The sequence below is a fragment of the Polistes dominula genome, unplaced genomic scaffold, assembly GCF_049000335.1.
Source record: "Polistes dominula isolate Pdom_NZ unplaced genomic scaffold, Pdom_raw_medaka contig_15, whole genome shotgun sequence".
Taxonomy (NCBI): domain Eukaryota; kingdom Metazoa; phylum Arthropoda; class Insecta; order Hymenoptera; family Vespidae; genus Polistes; species Polistes dominula.
The window spans coordinates 4126813-4152261 of NW_028300915.1; the positions used below are offsets into that span (position 1 = coordinate 4126813).

The 25449-nt window shown below is 27.8% G+C and overlaps 1 protein-coding gene across 2 annotated transcripts in view; it reads left to right on the plus strand.

The window, feature by feature from the left end:
• Mitofilin (inner membrane mitochondrial protein mitofilin) overlaps nt 1-25057 on the plus strand; it is a 48484-nt gene extending 23427 nt beyond the window's left edge. For both annotated transcript variants that reach the window (XM_015330873.2, XM_015330884.2), the window contains 4 exons: nt 3865-3968; nt 5411-5592; nt 6757-6961; nt 8965-25057. In XM_015330873.2, the coding sequence (XP_015186359.1) occupies nt 3865-3968; nt 5411-5592; nt 6757-6961; nt 8965-8985 (512 nt within the window). In that variant the 3' untranslated portion in view covers nt 8986-25057. The remainder of the gene's footprint in view (nt 1-3864; nt 3969-5410; nt 5593-6756; nt 6962-8964) is intronic.
• Nucleotides 25058-25449: the final 392 nt, after the last annotated feature.

Here is a 25449-nt window from a genome sequence, read left to right on the forward strand (position 1 = left end):
GTTCCATTTTAATTTAAAACTTCTTTCTTTCTCCCTCTCTTTTTCTTCTACAGTCTAATTATTCGGTTCTCATTTTTGCACGTTGGGCACCAACAACGATTTCATTTATATTTTAAACAATGGCCCCCTTTTTTTATTATTATTATTATTATTATTATTATTATTATTATTATTATTATTATTATTATTATTATTATTATTATTATTATTATTACTTCGCTCATCATCTTTTTACATTCTTAATTGAATGAAAAGACAATGATGATTTGCTTTTTTTTTTTTAAACGAAAATATTCTTTGATAAGTCGTAAAGCATAGTTTAATTATTTTTTCTTCTCATGATTTTTCCTTTTAAACGTTCGTCTATTTTGTTTTTCTTTCTTTTACCCTTTCATACTTATTCGAAATAAAAGTTTCTTAAAAGTGACTCGACAAAAAAAAAACAAGAAAAAAAGGGAGGAGGGATAAAGTTATTAAAATATTGTTTAATACGTTTTAAAATTATACTTTCAGTTTTATACAAATGAACTTCATAAATAATTTACAAATAGAGTATATATATCCCCTGAAGCTTTTTATCCTTAAAGTTTTTCATATCGTACAACGAAATCGTTTAAAATATACGAACAATTTTGATAATTACTTTGATAACGAACTTAACGAACGTATCAGGCTAACTAAGTTTTAAGATAACGTTTTAAACGATATTTCTAATAGAATATTGAGATTTATTTTTTTTCTTTCACATTTTCGTGCCAAGAAGTTAATACTCGCGACCATATTTATTTTAATATATAATATATTTAAAAAAGAAATAATAATTTCTATGATTAACACTTTAATGGCCGCTCACACAACATGTGTGTGATAGCTGGAACACATTGGCCATTATTTTATTTATAACTTTATATATATTTTAAATTATATTAGGAGTACAAATAAGTTTCCGCCGTTTTGAGAAAGATGGCATGGCACGAGGCTTATGTTAGAATTCGCAGAGGATAGCTGGCTTGAAAGTTAGGTTGCTCATTCAAGAGCAACATAACCCTATCATATTATTAACTTCGTATTAGTATCATATATTTTTTTATCCAAAAATGTCTAAATTTGAGCCAAATAAGCGTCATTTGCGGGAACTTTTAATTTACTTCTTTAATTTAAAAAAATCTGCAGCTGAGGCACATCGATTGCTCGTAGAAGCATATAATGAGGCTGCCTTGAGTGAGAAAATATGTCGTGAGTGGTTTCAAAAGTTTAAAAACTGTGATTTTGACGTAAAAGACGAAGATCGGAGTGGAAGGGCAAAAATTTAAGAGGATGCAGAATTGGAGGAATTATTGGAGGAAGATTCGTCTTAAACATAAAAGGAACTTGCACTTACTTTAGAAGACACTCAGCAAGCAGTCTCACATCGCTTAAAATCGTTAAGGAATGATTCATAAACAAGGTAATTGGGTTTCATACGAATTAAAGCCGATAGATGTTGAACGCCGATTATGCATAAGTGAAATGCTGCTAGCTAGGCACAAAAAAAAGGTTTTTTACATCGAATCGTCACTGGTGATGAAAAGTGGATACATTATGATAATCCAAAAAGAAAAAAATCATGGGGACTACCTGGCCACGCGTCAACATCCACAGCAAAACCGAATATTCATAGAAAAAAACTCATGCCGTGTATTTGGTGGGATCAGCTGGGTGTGGTGTATTACGAGTTGCTTAATCGAAACGAAACAATCACTAGAACCTTCTGCCGAACATAATTGATGAGATTGAGACAAAATTATTCTTCTACATGATAATGCTCGTCCGCATGTAGCGGTTACGGTGAAAAACTATTTGAAAACACTTGATTGGGAAGTACTACCCCACCTGCCGTATTCACCAGACATGGCGCCGTCCGACTATCATCTGTTCCGGTCAATGGCACATGCTCTTTCGGAGCGGCGGTTCACATCATATGAAGATACCAAAAATTGGGCTGATTCGTGTATAGCCTCAAAAGATAAGGAGTTCTTCAGACATGGAATCCGAACGCTGCCTGAAAGATGGGAAAAAGTAATTGCTAATGATGGACAATACTTCGATTAAATTTAAACTGCTGTTCTTTCACAATAAATATTATTTTTTGACAAAAAACGGCGGAAACTTATTTGTACTTCTAATATATAAAATTAAATTTCTTGTCAAATTGTTGTATTTTGTTTTATGTTAATTTATTCGTGAATAACAATAAATTTTTTTTTAAATTAATTCTTGAAAAATATTATCCGGTCCTTTGGCGACGTTTGGCTGCGTACACATGCGGCCATTAAAGTGTTAAAAAAAAAGGATTTTTTTCTTATGAAAAAAAAGATGCTTGATAGAATGCAAGATGAAAGAATTTAACGTAGAAATTGATCAAGGATGAAAACTAAATAAAAACAGAGAGAGAGAGAGAGAGAGAAAGAGAACAATTTCATTAAAAACTTATAAAACCCTTTTGATTTAACACAGTCATTTTTGCTTAGTTACTTGCTTGGTGTTATTTTCAACGAAACGTTATGTATAAAAATAAATCTTGTCTCTCGTTGTATCGTTAATGTCCAACTGGGGTAGCTTCTTCCTAGTGTAAAAGAATTACGAGCTTCGCTTTAGGTATTTTCTATCCTTTTTTTTTCTGTTTTTTTTTTACCATGGATCTTACCCCTCGTTTAATTGACTTTTTTCTAACTTTTGTCTTACATTTTTTATTATACTTTTTATTTGTTTTCTTTTTCTCCTATTTTTCTATCGGTAATTCTTGTTGCAGGTCACGTTGATCGTGTTACGTTTGAATTTTCATTTCTGATTTTGAATTTTTCTTTATTCTTTTATTTTTTCTCAATGAAAATGGAAACGTGAAACGTGCGTTCGCATTAATATCTAAGGTTTAACCCCATTTTCATGTCGTTCCTTCATACGTTTACGATCAGCATCGAGAAAGTATAATGGAAAAAACGATTACGATTTATAATACCCATAGAAAATCGTTCAAATCTTTTTAAACGTTCTTTTTATTTCTCCGTTATGGTTTATAGAATATGTCAGTAAAAAAGCTTAAAGTGGGGATTGGCTATATGGGGTCGTATTCATTTTATTATAGTCTATTCGCGTTCTTCTAATCGTAAAATGTTTTGATCTATATATGTTTAGAAATTAATATTTGATATATTAATAAAAATAATAATATAATGAATCGGTTAAAAAGTTTCTTCATATTTGAAAAAAGTAAAGGTGAAACAAGGTTTTTTTAAATATATTTATTTTGTATTTTTAATTTGTTTTATAATAATTCCAAACTGTTTTATTTTCGACTTTTATTATATAATAGATTGTAGTATATTTTATTATACATATATATTGATTATTTATTAGTTATTTATATTAGTTCTTTTTTACATTTTATACAAATCGCAAATTTTTGAGAATTTTCAAAAGATAAGGTGTGAAATAGCGAAATCACGATATTCAGAATTCATGAAATGAAACAAAATTGCAACGTTTTATTTGAAGTGGTACTTGACGTACTTCAAAGAATAAAATTTAATTGCTACGTTTTATGTTAAGAGGAGAGGGGTTCTTTATATACTTCAAACAATGTAACCTAAGCTGTTTCCTCTCTCTATTTTTTTCTTTATCTGTTTTTTTCTTATTCTTTTTTATTTTATTTTATTTTATTTTATTTTATTTTATTTTATTTTATTTTATTTTATTTTATTTTATTTTATTTGAACAATTTTAACACATTTCTGAAACAAATGTAATAGAATCCACTTGTATATATATATATAGATCGATACTCGAATTACCAATTACCTGTTTGAGTTAAATTTTGTTTTGTAGCGAAGGAAGATCCATTGGTTCGTGCTGCAATCGCAGGTATTCCCGAGGAAGCTGCAAAGAGAGGTGTTTATCCGGAAGATACTCTTCGTAAGAAGTTCCTCGATGTGAGTTTTATTTCAACTTTTCTTACTAAAAAGTCATAAACTTCACATTCTTTTTTTTCTTTTTTATTTATTTTCTTTTTTTACTTTCTTTATTTATCGTACCAACAAAATCGATCGTGTTTTATTCTTTTTAAACGGTAAAAAATCTTTATTAGAATTATATTGAGAAAACTTCTTTTCCTTAGTCTCTATGATTTTGAAAAGGTCATGAAAAGTTTGAAAAAGGTTATTGAAAATTTTTGATCCTCTGAAAAAAAAAAGTTAGTTAAAAGATGTGAAAAGGTCATAGAAAATTTGGAAAAAGTAAAAGTCAGAAAATAGCGGGGGTGGAATATGTAATAGGTAAATCGAAAAAGGTTATTGAAAATGTTAACGATTATGTCATTGATTAAATGTACCTTTTTTTCTAATTATACTGTATTGAAATTTGATATTAAACCTTTCCGGACGCATGTCTACTCTCACTCACCACATAAGAAAAACCGTGCTAATCATATATATATATGCAATATATAAATAAATAAAATATATATTTTATATGTATTTTTACATCATATGTATTTTACGTAATATTTATTTCACATTTTTATTTATTTACATTTATTTTAATTTACATTTTTATTATGTATATATATAATATAATATAATAATATAATATAAATTAAAAAAAAAAAAAATTCCGACCACTACGACACCCATGTCCAAATTGAATACGTCCGAAAAGGGTTAATAACTAAAGATCATTTCAGGTATTTTCTAATACTTGATTATAAAAAAAGAATTTCAATTTATAATCATTAGAAAACAATTTTCTTCGGTTTAACTATTAATCATAATATTATATATAAAATTTATTGAATGTTCAATTAAACTAATCTATGACTGTTCGATGACCTATCACCACCACCATCATCACCACATGATCAACTTATATCATCATCTGTCGTAAATGTCCTTTACCAAGAAGAATCTTTCACGAATTCTCAGTCGTAATCTCATTAGTGCAATTAATAGTCGATTACGTTAAAAGGTAAAAGCACTTAACGACTTTGTCTGTGGTATTCTTGTAGTTCAACGTCGTTAATATCGATCCTATCGATCTCAAGTAAACGCTATAATAGAAGATAATTTAAGTTCTTTGTTATGTTGTTTTTGTTTAACGATACGTGCAACGTTTATACTAAGAAAAGAAAGATTTTATTTTTTTTTTCATTTTCTTTTTCATTTTCTTTTATTTTACAATACAAAGTCTTGTTAACAAGAAGGAGGGCACACGTGCGAGAAAAAGGATGAATATGAAAAGGGGTTGAAAGAAAAAGAAAAAGAAACAAAAGGAAACTCGCCAAGGGAGTTGGAAAAGAAGAAAAAAGAGAAGAAAGGAAAAAAGGCAAATGTTAAAAAAATTCTTTCCTCTTTGAGAAATTTGATTTTCTTTTTTTTAGATTGAGAAACAAGCAAGAAGATTAGCCTTGGTACCGGAAGAAGGTGCAGCATTACCAATTCACCTACTCAGTTATCTTCAAAGTGCTTTGATCATCAACACAAGTATTCCCAAAAATGAAATCGAAGATGGTCTCATTGACGTTGATTCTCTCAACACTTACGACATACTTCAACGTGCAAGGTAAGTCATCGTATCATCCTTATCGTTAATTAAAAAAAAAATAAAAACAGAATTAGAAACAAAGCTAAAAAAAAGAGAGAGGGAGAATATTCTTACAATATTATTATTATTATTATTATTATTATTATTATTATTATTATTATTATTATTATTTTTGAACTTTTTTAACCCTTTTACTGCCACACCGAGATCATATGTTTTATTCAAGATGCCACGGCATTATTTTTATTATTAAAGAATATAATGGCAAAATAATAATAAATTGATGTTAATCAAAAATTGTAATCGTTCAATAGGGTATTTTTTATTTCAAAGTATCTTCTATATATCGGTCATATTTAAATACACTAACTTTCAATTTTTATTTAATTTTTTACAATTGTAAAAGGTTCATACGGTTCATACGGTTCATACGGTCATATATGACCAACATGGCAGTTAAAGTGTTAAGAAATTTTTTACAAGTTATTGTATCATTTGATAAGTCAAAAATTTTTATTATATATAATTAGTATATTTTTTGTTATACATATATATATAAACTTTTTTAAGATAGGAGTCATTTGATTAATTGTGGTAAAAATAGTTATACATGAATATTACGTATGTTTAGTGTTAACGATTATTTAACATTCCTGGTCACGTTCAATACCGTTTGCTAAATTCGTCTTTTAACTATTGAAAGACGTACATATGTATATATATATATATATATATATATAGAAAGAAAGAAAGAGAGAGAGAGAGAGAGAGAGAGTGTAAGTAGAGAGGATCTAAAAATTCTGTTTGAAATCCGAGAGAGAAAGAGAATATTTTATTAGTCACGTACGTTAAAATCCGTAGAGTGGTTGTTACCGGTTGGTGACTTGACGTGATCTTTGTTCGATGTTACTCGGCCACTTGGACACGTAATTTGTAAGTGGATGATGTATAAATCCCGTGTTGAGTTTTTACAAATTTAGATGATACGATTTTTTTTTACCTTTCGTTTGTCGGTAGACACCAACAAAGAAGATGAATTAAAATAGAAAAGAAATTAGGACACAAACAAAGTAAAAAAAAAAGAAAAATAACCTCTTCTTGAAATTATACATCGAAAAGTTGAAATTTTCTGATCCAAATTCTGTTTCCTTATCACTATTCGATCTTTCTTTCTATTTTTAGGTATTGGCTAGATCGAGGAGACTTCAAGATGACATTACGTTATATGAATTTATTGAAAGGTGCACCAAGATCCATAGCAAGAGAATGGATGAAAGAAACGAGAATTTTGTTGGAAACTCAACAGGCTATTGACACTTTGATGGCATACGCCGGTGTTACTGGTCTTATGTTTATCGGTCCTGCTACTGCTGCTAACTCGTCCAAGGTCAGTTCGTATACTTCAATCTGACGATGTCCTTGAAGCCCCCTCCCCACCTCCTGCCTGTATCTTCCAGAAATTTTCTCTTGTCAATTATACATTGTATCCTTTTTTTTTTTCATAAATGGATGTAATAACGTGACCTTAACAAGTATAATACGTTTTCCTCCTTTCGTGTAACTTAATGTGTAAAAGAGTATCTTTTTTTTTATTTTTATTTATTTTAATACTAATAGACAAAAATCTGACAAAGATGAAACAAAAAAACATTCTGTTTAATTGAGTATTTTATTTTTAAGGTAATTTTTAACACGTTGAGCGCCACGTCAGCCATCGATGGCTGAAACTAGACTTTTCGTCATGGGTGACTGACACGTTCAACTATTTTTTCAATACAAAGTAACGCCTGTGGCCTGACAGGAATGTCACTAAGAATTCGCGTGGCGCTCAATGTGTTAACACACTATCGTCGGGAACGTCGTGAGCTTGACTCACGCGTGCAGCGGGCGAAAATGAGGGAAATATGAAAGCAGTGCACTTTTTAAAAAACATGTTATATCTTTACATCTAATAGTAGGATTTCAATGAAATTTGAAAAATAGGTATCAAATAGTATTTCGAAGATGTAGAAAACTTAAACTCAATGCTATAAAAATCAATCAATTGAATTTATGCTACTTTGTAAGCACGAAACTTGCAGTGTCAAAATAGCACATTTCATCAAATTATTAGTTTTTCCTAAAAATTAATAAATTTAAGACTAAACACTGGTGAGGCTTTACAAAAAAACAACCAAAAACATTATTTCTGGTAAAAAATTAGTGACAATGAAAAAAAAAAACAACAGTAAGTGTTTTACTGAAAACTAGCCTACGTTCTGCATAAAACGTATTAATATGCGACCCGCCGACCAGCGCCAATCTGTGGAACGGGTAGAAATACCCGACACGCCGATAGTGTGTTAATAGTACAATTTGTTTTTTATTTCCCCCCCCCCATTCTTTTTGTTGTTTTTTCCCGTCTCGCGTTATATTATTTAAAATAACTTTGAAATTATTTTCTACGAAGAACAAAAAAAATTTATTTTATACAAAAAATAAAGAATAATAGCGAATACGTTAGCACTGACATATTTTATATGTTAATTTACACCGGTGGTTAAATTCCCTTCGGGTTTGTAGCTTGATAAAATGTAAAAAAAAAAGAAAGAAAAAAAAAATAGAAGAGATAGAGAAGAAGAGTTAATTACAACATAATCAGAAATTATTAGAGATGTAAATAACGACTCAGCAGACTCGTGTGTGTGTGTGTTTCGTGGTAAAGGGAAGAAGTAAAAGCACGAATTTTGTAGTAGAAAGTTATCCCCTCGTTAATTCGATTTTAAACGGGAATAATGGGGAACTACATTTACTTTAGAAAGAAAATGACCATGTATATAATATATGCGTATTTACGTACGTTTTAATAGTTGTTCTTCTAACAACTATTATATATCTCGTAGTAAATATTCGTGATATCTTTTCTTTAATTCTCCAAAATTTTCTTTTAACACGTTCCGTGCCACGTATACCACCGGTGGTACACAAACTTATTCTTCAGGCCACGTGTACTACCGGTGGTACACTTACCATTAAAAATATTTATTTGGAGTATTATTTAGTTAAAAATATATGTTTATAACATATTTAATTCTGTAAAAAAAAATATTCCTATTAAAATATTGATGCATTATACAAAATGCAGTATAGAATAAAGTACATAAGTTTGTCTAATTGTTATATTTACGATAATAAATAATTGCATGTAATAGTTGATTTTGTTAAAGCAAAATTAAATGGCCTGAATGACAAGTCAGGTAAAAAGGGCTTGGCACGGAACGTGTTAATTTTATTAACGTGTTAAATGTACGTTCCACATTTCCCCCTCCTCCCCGCAATCCTTTTTAACCTTTATTTTCAGATTTATTATACGTTTTTCTATTGGATTCTTGTTTCTTACGAATGTTTCAGCAATCAACCGGACAAAAGTAAATATAAGCGGATAAATGTCGGACATGATCGAGAAGGAAAAAAAATAATAAAAGATTAAATAAACGAAATATAGCCAGATAAATAATAAAATAATGACAGTATGAATTTGTGCATGAATGGTATATGCTTGAGGTATATATATACATATACATGTATGATAGAAAAAGAGAGAAAGAATGATAAAAGAAAAAAAGAACGAAAGAACAAATTATTATCGGCATTGAAAAAAAGTTTGTGTCTTGAACGAGATCAAATTAAAAATATTTATTTATTTCGTTCAAGGATTTAATATATATATTTAACAGAGCGAAAGTAAGTAATAAAAACTTGATTATGATAAGTTCATTTCCAGAAAGTCCTTTTTCTATAATTAATTCGCGATATTTATAATACGAGACGCAATTGTTCGTCTTACCTTAATACACAATACATAAAAAAATAAAACGCTTCGTTGATATAACGATAAATAAACTAAAATACATGTATATCGTTTACTCTATGTTACATCGAAGATAAGGCAAAAAAAGCGTCTTCGAATTATTTGTTAATCGAAATTTTTCTCCTTTTGATCGAATCAATATCGTACGGATTTTCTGAGAATTACGTATATTCTCGAGTATGATAACAACAACAAAATAAAAGATATGAAGGAATATACAATAGAAAGAAAAAAAAACAAAGAAATAAAATATTATTCTTAAGGTATAATGCAAACTAAAAATTGTAATCACCGTAGAAGGATGATTACTACATGTTACTTTTTTTTTCTCTCACGGCTAGTCGAAATATCTCGATCGAAAGATGATGGTCAAGGTATATAAAATTAAACATTGTTATATACAATACAAATTTGTTGCAGTGTTGTTTATTCAATTTTCCTGTCATCAAACTTTCTATCCAAGATTCCTTTTCCTTTTTCATTTTTTTTTTTTTGAAGTGAAAACTTCTGTAAAATGAGTGTGATTTGAAAAAATGAAACGCGGTGATGTAGTAGGGAAAGGAAATGGACGATGTAATGGGGGAAAGAAACAGCCTTAATACTACGTAAGAAGAAAAAAGAGATAAATATATCATTATTTATAAATCATTATTATTTACAAAAGTATTTGATTTGTAAACATTTTTTAAAGTGTTTTATTATTTACTTTCTTTGTAATTATTATAAAAGTGCGCGCCTGTATGAATACAACTCTCCAGACAGACTCTGAAAATGTTGCTTGCGAGCGCCATCTGTCGGGACGGAATTGTTTTTTGCCCGAAAGATTGGCAACCCGTCATACATATGTGTATAAACAGTTTTGACTGCAAAAAATTTCGTCCCAATAGATGGCGCTCGCAAGCAACATTTTCAATGTGTGTCTAGAGGGTTGCATACAAACAGGCGTGCATTTTTATACTTAAATTAATAATTAAATAAATAATTACAAATTAAAAGTATAAATAATATTATAATAATATTATATAATAAATTATCTTCGAAACTTGTTTATTTGAAGGTTTAACTTCAAATTTGTGTGATATGCACACATGTTTTTTTTTTTACTTGACACTAATTTAGTAGAGTTAGTAACCGAAATGTTTCTCAAATCGAATAAAAAGTATTCTGAATTTTTGAGAGTTGATATAAAAGTAGTAAAAAAATGAAAGTTTATGATAAGTTTCAGTTATGTGATTTCAGATTTTAACATGGGGGTTAGGGTATCGCATAGTTTGTTTTTCTCTTTGATTCTTACATGAAATTGGAAAGAAAAAAAAAAGAAAATATCAGTAAGAATTTGATAAATGATTTTTATTCTATGTAAATGGATGACTTGGTCAACGTAAAAAATGTAAAAAAAGAAAAACAAAAAAGTAAAAGAAATTACTTTAAATCTTACAAGATTCATACGAGTTGTCTAGTTACACTAAGGATTTGACATTTCTCGAAACTAAAGTAGTATAGCACTGTAAAAGACAGGAAAAAAGGAAGGGAAAGGAAAAGAGAGTTATTCTACGATCGGCTTAAAGGAACTTTGAGTGGTACTTTACTCGTCCTTCTTTCGTATCAAGGTAAAACTTTGGGAATCGGTTGGAAAGAACATCGAAGATCGATTGACTAGTTCTGACAAATAAAGCCGACTTTGATTTTTTTTCACAGGAGATGTTATAAGAAACATAAGTAGACACGTATGTAATTTGACGTAAATTAAGATTTATATACAGAAGAGTTTTTTTTTTTAATAATAATAACAATAATAATAATAAACGTGATCGATGTGTATAAAATATTGTCTATTTCGATATATTTTTTTTCTTTTATAAAAAAAAAAAATAATATCAAAAGATATTATTACTTTTATACGACTATATTAGGATGAAACAAAAGTTTGTACATCTATTGTATTAAAACTTTACTTTAAAATTGTATAATGTAATTGTTTTGATAAAAATTTACTTTGAAAATATTAATTTTAATTATTTTATTATTATATGAAATATAAATTAATAATTAAAAATTAATAATTAAAATATTAATTTAACAATTTAAAAACTTACGAACGCATTTTAGTTAACCCTAATATATTATCAATTTTTTTAATAACAATTTTTTTTTAGCGAATATTTAAACGAATGAAATTATTTTATATTAAATTGGTTTCGCATTTTATTTCAAAATTTAATAAATATATTTGTGTCGATGATATGCATATTGAAAATAGTATTGTTAGTTTATAGATAAAATCTTCTCTTTCTCTTTAGGATATAAGCATTTGAAAGTTAAAATGAAAACAACAGGATAAAAGGGGTTGTAAAGGGGAGGGGGAGGAGGTCGTGAACAATACGTTGCGTATAATGATTGTCGACGGACCGTCGAGCCACTGTCCTAATTTAAAATCAATTTGGTTGCCGCGTGTTTACGATAATGGCTTTGGGTCTGTAACGGCGTCACGCAGAATTCGATGTCGGCTTAATCCCATCCACCTACATATATATACATATATAGATATAGAGATATACAAGAACAACAACAATACATATACTTCACTTTATCGCTAATTGAAACAATTCCATCCCTACATTAATAAACGATATTCCTATTTTGATTTTCCGATCTATCCTTGTCGATGATTTATTTAACATTGGATATCACGTTTTGTTGTTTTTTAATTCCTTTATATCCTTCTCGTAACATATATATCATATTTTATAGATTTAATAATAATGATAAACAAATCATACTACATGTTATCAGTAATTTGACTTTAATTCGAATCAAATTTGTCAAATTTATATATGTTATTTTATTTTATTATTAATTTTTTATTTTCTACTATCGTTAGTGTTTAATTTAAAAGAAATTTTGTTATAAAATATTATTATTTTTTTTTTGTTTTAGTTAGACAATTTTTATCTCGCGAATGTCATCCTTTAACGACTTATCATTCTAATAATTATATCTTCTTTTACGAGCATTTTCATTTTTTTTTTAAACCCCAACAAAAAGGGGTACAATCCATCCTTATCGTACTTTCAAAAAGAGTCCCTTTTCTTTATCCCTTATCACAGAACTTTGATGATCTTTTCGTTTATTACTTTTCTTCTTCTTTAGAAATGTTGGATTTGTTTTTTTTTTTAATTTTCTTTTATATATTTTGTATAAAAATAAATAAATAAAATAATCACTATAATGTAAATAATTAATAGTTAAAAAGTTAATCGATTAAAAGTACGAAAAAAAGAAAACAAAAATACAGGAAAACAAAAGAAGGAAATGAAAAGGAAGAAGATAGGAATGGGTAAGGTAAAAAGTCTCCATGTAAACGAGCTATATATATATATGTCAGTTAAAATAAATGCTTACAAATTGTACGTTTGTTGTATAAAAGCAGGATGAATGAATCGTGATCGGAAAAGGCAATTAAACTTCGATCGTTTCTGTTAAATCGAAATGCTATATTAGAGTATACTATATATAGTATATCTATACGTTTTAGAACTGTAACAAGTTTGTTCAATTGGTTTCGATTCGCTACACAACCTTATCGGAATTTATCCATCGAATCTATCAACAATTCGTGTCTATTTTAAATGCTAACTTGTTGTTAACTTTTTATTTCTTTTTTTCTGAGATTTTTTTTCTTTCCCATTACTATCAAAGTTAATTTGTATGAAATTAATTCATTGAAAAACAAAAATAAATTTCTTCAATTTATAATAGAATAATAATTGTTTACAATATGAATATGTCTATTCGATTTGTAAGTCTTATATATTTGAAAGTATAGTCAATTATAATTCATTAAATTTATTAAATTCATAAAATCATGATTCATGATACGTCAAATATTGTAAATAAAATTGATGGATTGAAGAAAATATCCAATTGCATAGAAAACTTCGTAGTTTATTCATAACTATGAACGGTGATAAAACTGTGTCGAGGTGAGATAAAAGGAAATGACTCTCTTATAAAACTAACGTCACTCGAAAACATCATTGATCATTCGAATTTTTAATTATCATTAAATAATAATTATCCTTTTGAAATTGTGAAATGTTAAATATCTTTCGACTTCTTTCGTAATAAACGACGACAAAATCCGAACTTTGCAAAGAGTAACGAAAAGTATGAAAGACGATTACTTTTAATTTGATTATAAGTATGATAAATGAGTAAAATGAAATTAAGTAATACAAATAAAATATGAGGAATGTGAAAAATCTGTTTCTCTTTCATTTTTTCTTTTTTTAATTCAACGAAAAAATTATCAAGAGCATAAAAAAAAAAATAAAAATAAATTTAACAGGAATTTTCAAGTACTCCATTTATTGTGTTTTATTTTTATTTTTTATTCTATTGTTATTATCTATTTTTTGAAAAAACAAGTAGTAAGAAATTTCTTTGTAAATAAAAAAATTGAATATAGATATTACATGGTATTTAAATAGTTTGCTAATTTAAATTAATTGTTCGTTCGAAGATATTAAACCTACTAGCAGAAATTCTTGTTGTCATCGTGTGCTCTTAACTATCTCCAATTCATATGTATTTATTCATCAACCTTAATTTCATACGACACTTATATTTATGCGAAGTAACAAAAAATCGAAAAAATAGATTTAAAGTCTAAATAAATTAGTGTTAAAATAAAATGGAATGGATATCACTCATACCGAGAAAATTTCATTTTCATTCTTATTCCCATTTCTGCTCGATTTTATCAGTTTAACTGTTTTATCACTTTTATTTAATCGAGTCGTATTTTATTTTTCATTAACGTGTTACAATGAATTACTTTCAATTACGAAAAATTTAAGAAAATAATAATAATAATAATAATAATAATAATAATAATAATAATAATAATAATAATAATGGTTTTTTTTCAATTACGGTAATCAACATTAAATAGGGCAAAATATTTTAATTAAATTCGACATAATATTTTGATTTTTTTTCTTTCCTTTTTTATTAGTTGTAATGACAAAAAAAAAATAAAAAAAAAATAAAAAAATAATGAAAAAAGTATCTCAACGAAATTTGATTCAATCTTATGATAGATTTTTGTCGATACTACTAATAATAATAATTTATGATTATATTTGTGATACTTTAGTGACTGAATTTTATCGAATCGTTTTCCCTTTCGTCTTTGAAAATAGATTATATAAACCAAGAAATTGGAATAAGGGATGATTGGGTAGATAGATATACAAATTTAGGTAGGACGAGTTGATATTAGCATATTTATTGAACGTCGATCATCTATCCTAGTTGATATGGGTCTTCATTCGATGTCGAATCCACAAGCTTCGATGGGACAACCATGTTGAACATAATTACTTTCACTTGGCCAATCAGGATTATCCATTGTTCGATGATCCTTTTTTTTATCAGGTTGTATATAAAAAAACGATAATCTATATTACAAAAATTTGTCATCGTTTTTCGATGAAATTATCTTAGCTTTTTTTGACTTAAAGTCATAATTTTTTTTTACAATACAAAAATGAGGTTTTTGGGTTTTTTTTTGTATTAATTCGTTGTACGAAAAGATAATACAAAATGGAACGATACTAATCGCGTAAACGTCAAGTGGACTTCCACCTCGGTAAACTCGTATCTGATAAAAGCAAAGTATGATCTGAAAATTTACTGTCTGCGGAAATTGTAGATCATACATTGGAGATACATTTCCATCCCCAACCTGTTCATACCTCTATGAATTATACCGTTCCAATAAATCACAAAATGATAGTCCACTCTAAACCATTGACGATACATATGACGTCAGAGTTAATATCCGGGATTAAAAATAAAAACAAAAATAAAAAGAAAACGAAAATACAAAAGAAAAATGAAATTAAATTGAGGGTTGATGTATTATTGCGTATCATTTTAATAAGACAATAATTAATAAGATTTTATCTAATTAAAAATTTTACGATACATTTAAAGAAAAAACAACATGTGTGCAGCCTTGTAAAAGAGCCTTGTTTTCACGAACGGAAGGCGAATGCAGAATGCGGTGCAGTGCGTTGCGTTGCGGTGCGGTGCGGACTACGAGTCAAAGACCAAGAATAGAAAAAACTGTATAGCTATATTCTGTCTCATTCTCTCGCAAGCTCAATCCTACATGTTTGTCTCTTTTTCTCGTCTTATTTAGTATGTTGGACGTTTCATAGACGCCCGCTGCTCTGTAACACCGCCGCCTACCGCTCCGTTACATCGCCGCCTATTGCTCCGTTACATTTTTTCAAATCACACCCATTCTAAAGATGTTTTTACTTCAAAAAAAAAAAATGAAAGTTATATATAACTTTTTAAAAAAGAAGGACAAAAAATATATTACTATAATTGGAAACACGTTAGCTCGAATTAAACGAATTATCGAGAACAGAATGACCGTGATAAATTCGATCGTAGAAAGTTGTGTGCATGAATAGACACAATAATGTATATATATATATATGTGTTTGTTACTTGCAACGAACGACAGGAGCGCACGATTAAACTTTAAATTTAATTAAACTTCCATTACAGCGTAAACCATTAAATGTGTTAATACCTATATTCGGAATTGAGTATATACTTAGCCTTGGTTCTCAAATTTATAACCGCTTCAATCTCATTTAGTTTCTATTCTTAACAAAGAAAATCCTGAAATACAAACGCTTATGTTGCATATAAAATGAATGCATCTATATATATGTTTTACATTTCTTTTTCCAAATGTTTTGTTAAATTGTTACGAAACGTGTAAAAACATTTCGGATGTATGTTTTTAATCCTTTATAATCCGATTTTTTTTTTCATATCCAAATAAAAATTCAGTAAAAAATAAATGTATATATATATATATATATATACTGCTATTTTTAAAATCCGTTGTGTCCATCAAAATTTTTTTGTGAGAATTAGCAAAAACTGTCACGTCTTTCCAAACAAATATACGTGGCTGACAAGTTTTAGTTCTCTACTACTTGTATGAAAAATAATGAGTTCTACATCTACCTACGTATTACCACAACCTGAAAATAGTAGTTACCAGTCATGTAACAAATTGTGCAAAAAATTTGTATACGTTTGTTTTTACACATGGACAATGATTCGTGTATAGTAAAATTTGTACTTGATAAATATAAATGAATTATTAATTTTATAACGTAATAATGAAACAAAATTTTAATAATACAAACATATATATATATATATATGAATAAGCGTTGTATACATTGAAAGTTATTAATCTTTTTAAATTAGTAGATATTAACATTCAAATGTAACAATTCAAAGTAGAGATCTAAAAAAATAAAAAAAATTAAAATGTATGGAACAACGCCAGTAATAATTATTTCTCCATTTCCAAGCCATTTAAAAGAAAAAGAAACACATATTCCCCTCTTTCCTCCGTCAAGAAACTTCCTCACAGTTCGCTGAATAAAATAGAATAGGTACCTAGGGTTTTTCGAGGATAGAATTTATTACAACTTCATTATATTATATTCGAGTTGCACAGGGATACATATTCTTCGTAAGAGAAAAACGTGAACACAACGAACGAGACGACGACAACGACGACGACCACATTTACAATTTAAATGCAATCCTTAGCGAACACTTAATATGCAAATGGTTAACATCAGACGAGGAGTAAAAGTGTTTATAACTTAACTTACAATTTATATGTGTATGGGTGTTAAACTAGAAAAAAAGAAAGAGAGGAGCGTCAAGATGCTTGGCAACAGACACAACACGTAAATAAAAGTTCAAACTTTTTCATCTGTTCCGACGAAGTTTATAATTAATGGAATTTACATGAGATCCCGAGATGATTGGTTTAAAATGTAAGGAAAAGGAGGGAGGTAAAGCTTTGTATAATTTTTTTTTATCACCCCCTTTTTTAAATTGCTTTTCGTATTTTTTTAAAATATATTTTTCCTTGAACAACACATTAATCTTCGCTAAATTCAATTTTGATATTTGATGTATGATTAAATTAAAATAATATGATGCAAAATCAATTTTTTCTGGGTTTTTTCGAATATTTTTTACGGTTTATAAAATGTACATGATAAAATATTTATTGTAGTCATAAGTATATACACTTATATTTAATTAACCCTTTGAGTGCTGAATACTTTTAACTAAAATGTTTTGTAGGAACGGAATAATTTATTAATAATAAACTATATATAATAATTAAAATTTTTCTTTCTGAATATAATTTAATTAATTAATATAAAAATTACATTATTTTACATTTGGTAATTTTTACCAATCGCATATATGTGTCCATAAGCACTCTAAGGGTTAAATATCTTTCCCTTTGTTTTTTTCTTTTCTACGTAAAAATTGTTATTTAATTGTCAAGAATGTGATGATAAAAATTTGAAAAAAAAAGAAAAACGTAAAATAAAAATTAAATCTTTAATTGTAAGAATAAATGAATAAAAAATGTATACTATACTTTATATTATATTCTCGTTTTGATCCAACGTTGTTTGTTGTTGACGATACTTATTAAAGAATCGGTACGCTCTGTGAAATCGTTCTCGACAGCAGATCGTACAAATTCTAAAATAAATAACGTAACAGCATTCTTCGCTTCGAGAAAGGAATGTTCCAAGATTTTCCCGTAGTATCTCTTTTCTTTCCTCTTTCTCTCTTTCTCGTACTCAATACTCGTAAATATCAACGGGGGTTGAGTGTAAATTTTCCATGACTTCGATGCATCTTCCTTCTGTTGTTACCTAAAATGTTTCAGAAAAATATTCTTTTTCAGTATTTATTATTATATTATTTTATTGTTTATTTTCTAATAAATTTACTTACGTTAAAAAATGATTTCGGTATAATAATTTCCTATAAATTATGTTAAAATGTAAAATTATGAAAGAAAAATATCTTTAAGATAAAACATCATGGTGTTTGTCGATGTAACTAATATCAGTTATGTAAAAAAAAAAAAAACAACTTTTACAAGGTATTACGTAGAAATCCCTAAAATAAAATTGGTTATACTTTTAAACGACTTTAGACGTTTCAAAAAAAGTATGTAGGAAGAAAATGGATTGACTTTTAAGAAGTCGAGTTAGTGAAAAACAATCGAATCAATCTTAATGTTTTCTGTTACTTCAAAACTTTTCTCTTCTTTCCCCACCTAGGTAGGAAACGACCTGACTTTAACATTGGCCTTCATCCAATGGTTTTGATCTTCGACTTACCTGACCTGATTATTCGAGCGTATAGTATGTACATTTGCAAAGACCATTACCAATATGGAACATACGCGAACTTCATCGTTAATCTTCCTTATCATTACTATTATTATTATTATTATTATTATTATTATTATTATTATTCCTTCATTCAAATTACGAATTCAAATGGCAGAAAATTAGGCTTACACATTAAACATTTAATTAACTTATTGTTAGATGAAAAGTAAATCAAAATGTTATATAAAAATCAATTGACTTAAAAATGAAATTTCAAATGTTGTTAGTCGAAAAAAATATTTGTCACAAATTTAATTCTCTATGCAATTTACAGTTCTATTTTCGTATAGAAAATTTACAGGGATTGATTAATAAATATGGAAAAGTATTGAAATAGATTTATATATATATATAGGATGTGTTTTCAACGTTAGACAGGAACGACAGAGAGAAATTTTCGGATCCTTCATGCCATTTGGTTCTACTAGCGTAACGGATAGAAAGACTATTACATTTTCCTAGATATAGAGGGATGAGTTGGGAAAGGGTAGTAGACCACAAAACCGCTGCCAAGAATGGTCCATAGCGCATCCTAACATCGTCGGAAACCGCAGGAAACGTTATGTTATAGGGCCAACTGTCTCATCAAAAATTCAATCCCTCTTTTCGATTGGCATACACGTTGCAATTTAACCTAACGATTTTTAACTTTATTATTTTGCTCAAAACATTGTAACCAATGTTAAAAATATTTGTTCAATATTTATATATAAAAAAGAAATATGAAAATAAAGTTATTCGTGAATGAATTACTATATATATATATATATATATATATGTACATCGATTCTTGCTAGAGGGAAAAAGTTAATTACAGGGACTTTTGCGGCTACTGCTTTTACGTGTTTGGCATTTGCCCGCATACAAGTGGAAATAATCGTCCGAGTGTACTTACATTTCCACCTTGACGTTTAAAAACGTCCAAAGGGAAATGTTTACCGGTTGTGTATGTGTAAAGCGCTAGAGAAATTTCAAACTTTTTTAATTTGTAACCATCGATATAAAGTATATCTCTATCTTTATTGCCATGCAGTACGAACTAATATAAACGTTAACGAACCTTGTGTATTATTGAAGCTATGGGTATAATACTTTTTTTTTCATTAAATCGCGTGTCATTTTCTATATTATTGTTTACATTAATTATTATCGAGTGTCTGGTTTGTTAAATCGAATTGTTGATTAATATTTTAGGATTTGTTTTCTTTTTCATTTTTTTTCTCTCTCATATGTTGAATTTATTTTATTTATTATTATTATTATTATTATTATTATTATTATTATTATTATTATTATTATTATTATTATTATTATTATTATTATTATTATTATTATTAATTTTATTATAGTCGTAAACCGTATCAGTTTACTCAAAGATTTATGGAAATTAGTTGAATGTAATAAAGGAAGGTGATCAAATTACAATACTATTTCAAGATATATCGTTTCCTGGTATAGGTCGATTATGGTTTCGTGGTTTTCGGTCAGGAAAACGGAGATAATAATGTTCATTCAACCGATTAGATATATGATTACGCACAAGTTCGTCTTTATTTCCAGTTAATTAACGTACCTCTTTTCATCTGCTTGATATCATTTCCAATAATTTCTTGTACGAATATATATGTGTAATATCGTAATAATTTTCATTCAAAAATAAAGAGAGAAAGATCTTTTCCAATAATTGTCTTTCCTTCTCGCTCTTTATCATTTATGTTACTATCATTTTCAACGATGTACAAAGAGAAAGAGAAAGAGAGAGAGAGAGAGAGAGAGAGGGAGAAAAAGGGAAAGGAACGTATGCATACAGATAACAATAAATTTCTGTGTTATCTTTTTCTCTTTTCAATGAACCATTGAGAGAAGAGAAAAAGAACAAAAAATTAACACGTGCTTGTTAGATAGCAGTAAATTTCTGCATAAATAATAATAATAATAATAACAATAAAGATAATTAGTGAACGCAATGCAAACGAGAATATAAAAGTAGATAACGAAATCGTTATTATTTATCTTTATACGTAAAAGTAGCTCTATTATTTTCAAATATTAGTTTATTCGTGATAACGATTAAATTAATGATATTAAAACAGAAAGAAAAAAATGAAATAAATAAAGAAATAAAAAATATATTTTATTTACTTTTTTATCTCTCTTTGTTTTTGAACGCAAGAAAAAAATGACAATGCATTTAAAAAAAAAATAATTTACCATAAATAAATTAACTCTTAAAAGACCAATGCCGCCATATGAGCGGCATTGTATTTTACTTACTGGATCCAATGCCGCGCATATGGCGACAAAAACCAATTTATTATTTTTATTACTGTGATTGTTGTTATATATAGTAATGATGCGTTAAATATTGTTCCATGTCATTTTTGTGAATTTGTTTCTGCTTGTTATCTATGTTCCGTTATCTTTTACCGTTTTTATGTAAGTGTACTTGAAATATTTCCATTAAATCGTACGAAGTAAAAATACTTGTAAAAAATGTGTTATTGTTGTTGGATTATATAAAGAATTATATAAAGGATTTTAAAATGAAATGAAATAAACTCATCGTTTAGTATTTTGCGAGTAAGGTAGGTAGCCCTTTAAACAATTTAAATTTCTTAATTAAAATTGAACGTACAACCGTGTATATACGTTGTACATACGTCCGCAGATAATTTTACGCATAAAGCCTCTTCTTCTTCTTCCCCTTCTTCAACTTAATTAAGTTAACCGTTGTCCTGTGGGCTTTTGGAATGTGCATACACCATACGTAAATAAGTATCCATTATATGTATCTCGGACTGTAGTAGTTCCCTAGATAATAATCCATATGGTAATTTTTGTATTCAATGATTTTAACGTTCTAATTAGTATAACAAATACGATTAATGTTTGTCGGTTAAACTTATAAAATATTAAGAGAGAAAAGTATCCTTCGGAGTATGATTTTTATTATTGCGTCTGTATGTCTATTATAAATGTACAACTCACCATACATATGACTCTGCTTACGTGACTATATAATTTAGTATAATATAATATAATATATGTATATTATATTAATATATAGATTTATATATACATATACATATATATGTTGGTATGTATATGTATACATATATATGTGTATACAACATAATCGTAATATTTTCCTTCGCTCGGTCCGCTCAACTATCGATATAATTAATATATATATATATATAATCGTCGTTTAAAATTGTAATCTTAAAATTTAATTTAAAACGCTCGCCACACTTCCTCCTTCTTAATCCTTCCTTCCTTCCTTCCTTCCTTCCTTCCTTCCTTCCTTCCTTCCTCCTCCTCCTCCTCCTCCTTCTTTTTTTTGATCTATTTATTATTTTTTGAACGACTCCGTCGTCTATTTGTTATTTTTTCTAATATTATTTTTCTTTTTTTCTTTCTTTCGTTTGAGCACTTATTCTCGCTATGTTGGGCACGATATTCGATATAAATAAATAAAACCTGAATAAGCGTTGATTTACTAGAAACAATGGTTTTGTAGTAGTAGTAGTAGTAATGCTCATTAGAAAAATGTATAGACACCCCACGTGTGTTTGATTTTGTCGAAGTAAGGAAAAGTTGACGAAACGTGGAAAGAAAGTAAAATTGTTTTATTCTCTCTCTCTCTCTCTCTCTCTCCCTCTCTCTCTTTCTCTTTTTCTCTTTTTTTTCTTTCTTTCTTCGTTCGTAGTTAAAGCGATTGACCTAATTAATTACTCATTTAATTTGTTTGACGTTTTATTATACCACTCGCTTTGCCATTCATTCATTTACTCTCGCAACGTTTTTTTTTCTTTTTCTCACACGCTAACGCAAATTCTCATTCGTACGATTTAACGATTCAAACGATTTTGCAAAGCATTAACCCATAAATCTCTCTGGGACTTCATTTTCTCGACATTTATACTCGCTTACACACCAATCATCCACTCCAACAACCAACAGGTTCATCGATACCACCACCCACGACTACTACTAATGGTAAAGTCTTCCCATTTTCTCTCGCGTATCTATCATTCTTATCTTTCTCTCATCTATAAGCGACAATTTAACAAGGTTTTTTTTTTTTGTTAGATTTTTTTGTTTGTTTTTCTATAATAAAGCACCGACGAGCAGCCCACGGTTTAACATTTGCGATCGAATTTTATCTTTCAACGATGTATTACGATTTTTTTTTTTATTTTTATTATTTGCTTTTCTTTTTTATTCCTTCGACTTATCGATTAAACCAATCTCGATTTAATAATTTCTACGCACACGTTTCATATTTGCTCGTGTTTATTCTCTTTCTTTACCTTTCTATCTTTCTCTCTCTTTCTATATATATATATATTTATTTATTTATTTATAATTGTATGTGTAAATATGTGTCTGTGCGTGTGTTCGTGCGACCAAGTAGAAAAAATAGGAGAATAAATTGTACGTACTTGAAATTTGATTGATGGCTGATTCTACCTTTCTTTTTTCTTATCCTCATTTTTATTTTATTCTTCTTCTTCTTTTTAATTTCATTTTCCAAATATAAATTACAAAAGATAGATCATCCGTTTATTTAATATTATATTCATCATGACTCGATTGCAAATACGCAACAACGTTTGATTTTCTAAAAGCTGCTCGTCGAAGGATCACGGCACTAATCGTAAGAATTCTATACGTGTTGCATGTATTTTAATATTACATACATCACGATTGTCAATTAGAATTTTTGTTCTATTTTAAATCAACGAGGTTAGATAGATATAATACGTGTCCGTCGGCATAAACGAAAAACGACGCTTTCGTTCGAAATAATATTAATTTTTCTTTACATTCGTTTAAATATTTTTCAAGTTTGAAATTTTGTTATTGTTTTATTGATTAAATTAAAAGTAGATTAAAAGTTACGAGGATTAGATGTATATTTATTTATTTTTTTTTTTAATTACTTGCTCTTGAATAAAATTTGTAACGATAGTTCGTATTTTTAATCTTTAATCATTGTGAACGAATTATTTTATCATTTACTTTACATATTTTTTTGTGTATAAAATATTTGTTTGTTATCCGATTAATTCAACTTATTTTACGAAAGAGAATATTAAAAAAACAAAGAAGAATTATAAAAATGATTGATTTATTGATGAAAGAGCAACGAGTTTGCGTGTCTGTTAATAATAAATGTCTGAAATAAAAACACTTCCGAAAATTAAACTTGCGGAAGGGGTGAAAATAAAAAGAAAGAAATAAAAAGAAAAGATTACGTTTATATTGATATAATATTCTCGTGGGGGATGAAGTGAAGATTGAATTGAGATTGATATAAATCGCAAAAGTGAAACCATGCGGAGTACTAATATTGTATATATATAAATCATTGCGATTTATTTCTTATTCTTCGTTGAGTTTATTTCAAATTGATATTTTTTTTTACGAAAAACGAAAGCGCCTAATAGAAAATATTTATTATTATTATTTATTATTATTATTAATATTATTAATATTATTAAATACCGATTGGTACTTTTATAATAATATCCTCTACCATCGTTGATGATAAATAAACATTAATTATTTAATTATCTACCGGCAGAGAAGCTTTTCGTAGGACTCGGAACGATATTAGCGTTTGTTTGCATTGAATTTTTTTTTTAATTTATATGTATAATTTTTAACACAATAATAATAATAATAATAATAATAATAATAATAATAATAATAATGATAATAATAAAATCTTACGCCCTAAATAATCGTCTAATATATAATAATAATATATTATTATAATTAAAACGTATTTCTTAATTTTCTTGTTCACACACAATTGTTTAACACATATCATTTGAAAGTTTATTGATAGCAACTTTTTTTGGTTTTGTTTTTTTCCAATCGATTAATCGATATCCCTTCGACGACGTTGATTCATTCATTCATTCCGCGAGCTGTACCTTTTTTTCTCTTCTCATTTTATTTGTATTCATTTATTCTTTATTTTTTCTCTTTTTTTTTTTTTTGTTAACTTTTACTTTACAGGCTATCGTAAAATGGTTCGAGGTATACGCGGAATCGCGGACTCGATCGTTTACTTGCTTTGTTATTCTTTGTTTTTGTTTAAATATCTTTTTATAGTTTCGTTTAGATATAATATATATATTTGTTTTGTTTTTTTATTTTCTTCTATTATCGAGAGAAAACAACTATCCCGACATCGATGATTCTCCATCGACGATACGAAGAAGAAAGAAGTGGAAGAAGAAGAAGAGCAAAAAACAAAAATAGTAAAAAAAAAATAAGAAAAAAAATTATTAAAAAAGCTAGATAGATAGATATTATCGTTTTCCTTTTAATCCACGAACTCGACATCAATTCTTGTAGTCGGACAATTGGTAATTGAAAATATGTATTTATTAGACATTTTTTTTTGTTCCTTTTTTTTTCTCCAATGAGAGAATCCGAGCAAAACGTTTCGACGTAGATCGATTTTTTAATTTACCAATCAGAGTTTTTCTTTACTTTTTTTTTTCTTATACCATTCGATAGAATATCGATTAATCTGTGTGCGTTATTTTTATTTTCTTTTTTTTTCTTCTCACTCCCCAGTTTCTTCTTTAACGTATTAGAAAAATATTAATAATTAAATATTATTTAAAATATATAAATAATCGTTCGTTTTTTGACGAAGGATAAATTCTTCTTCTACTTCGT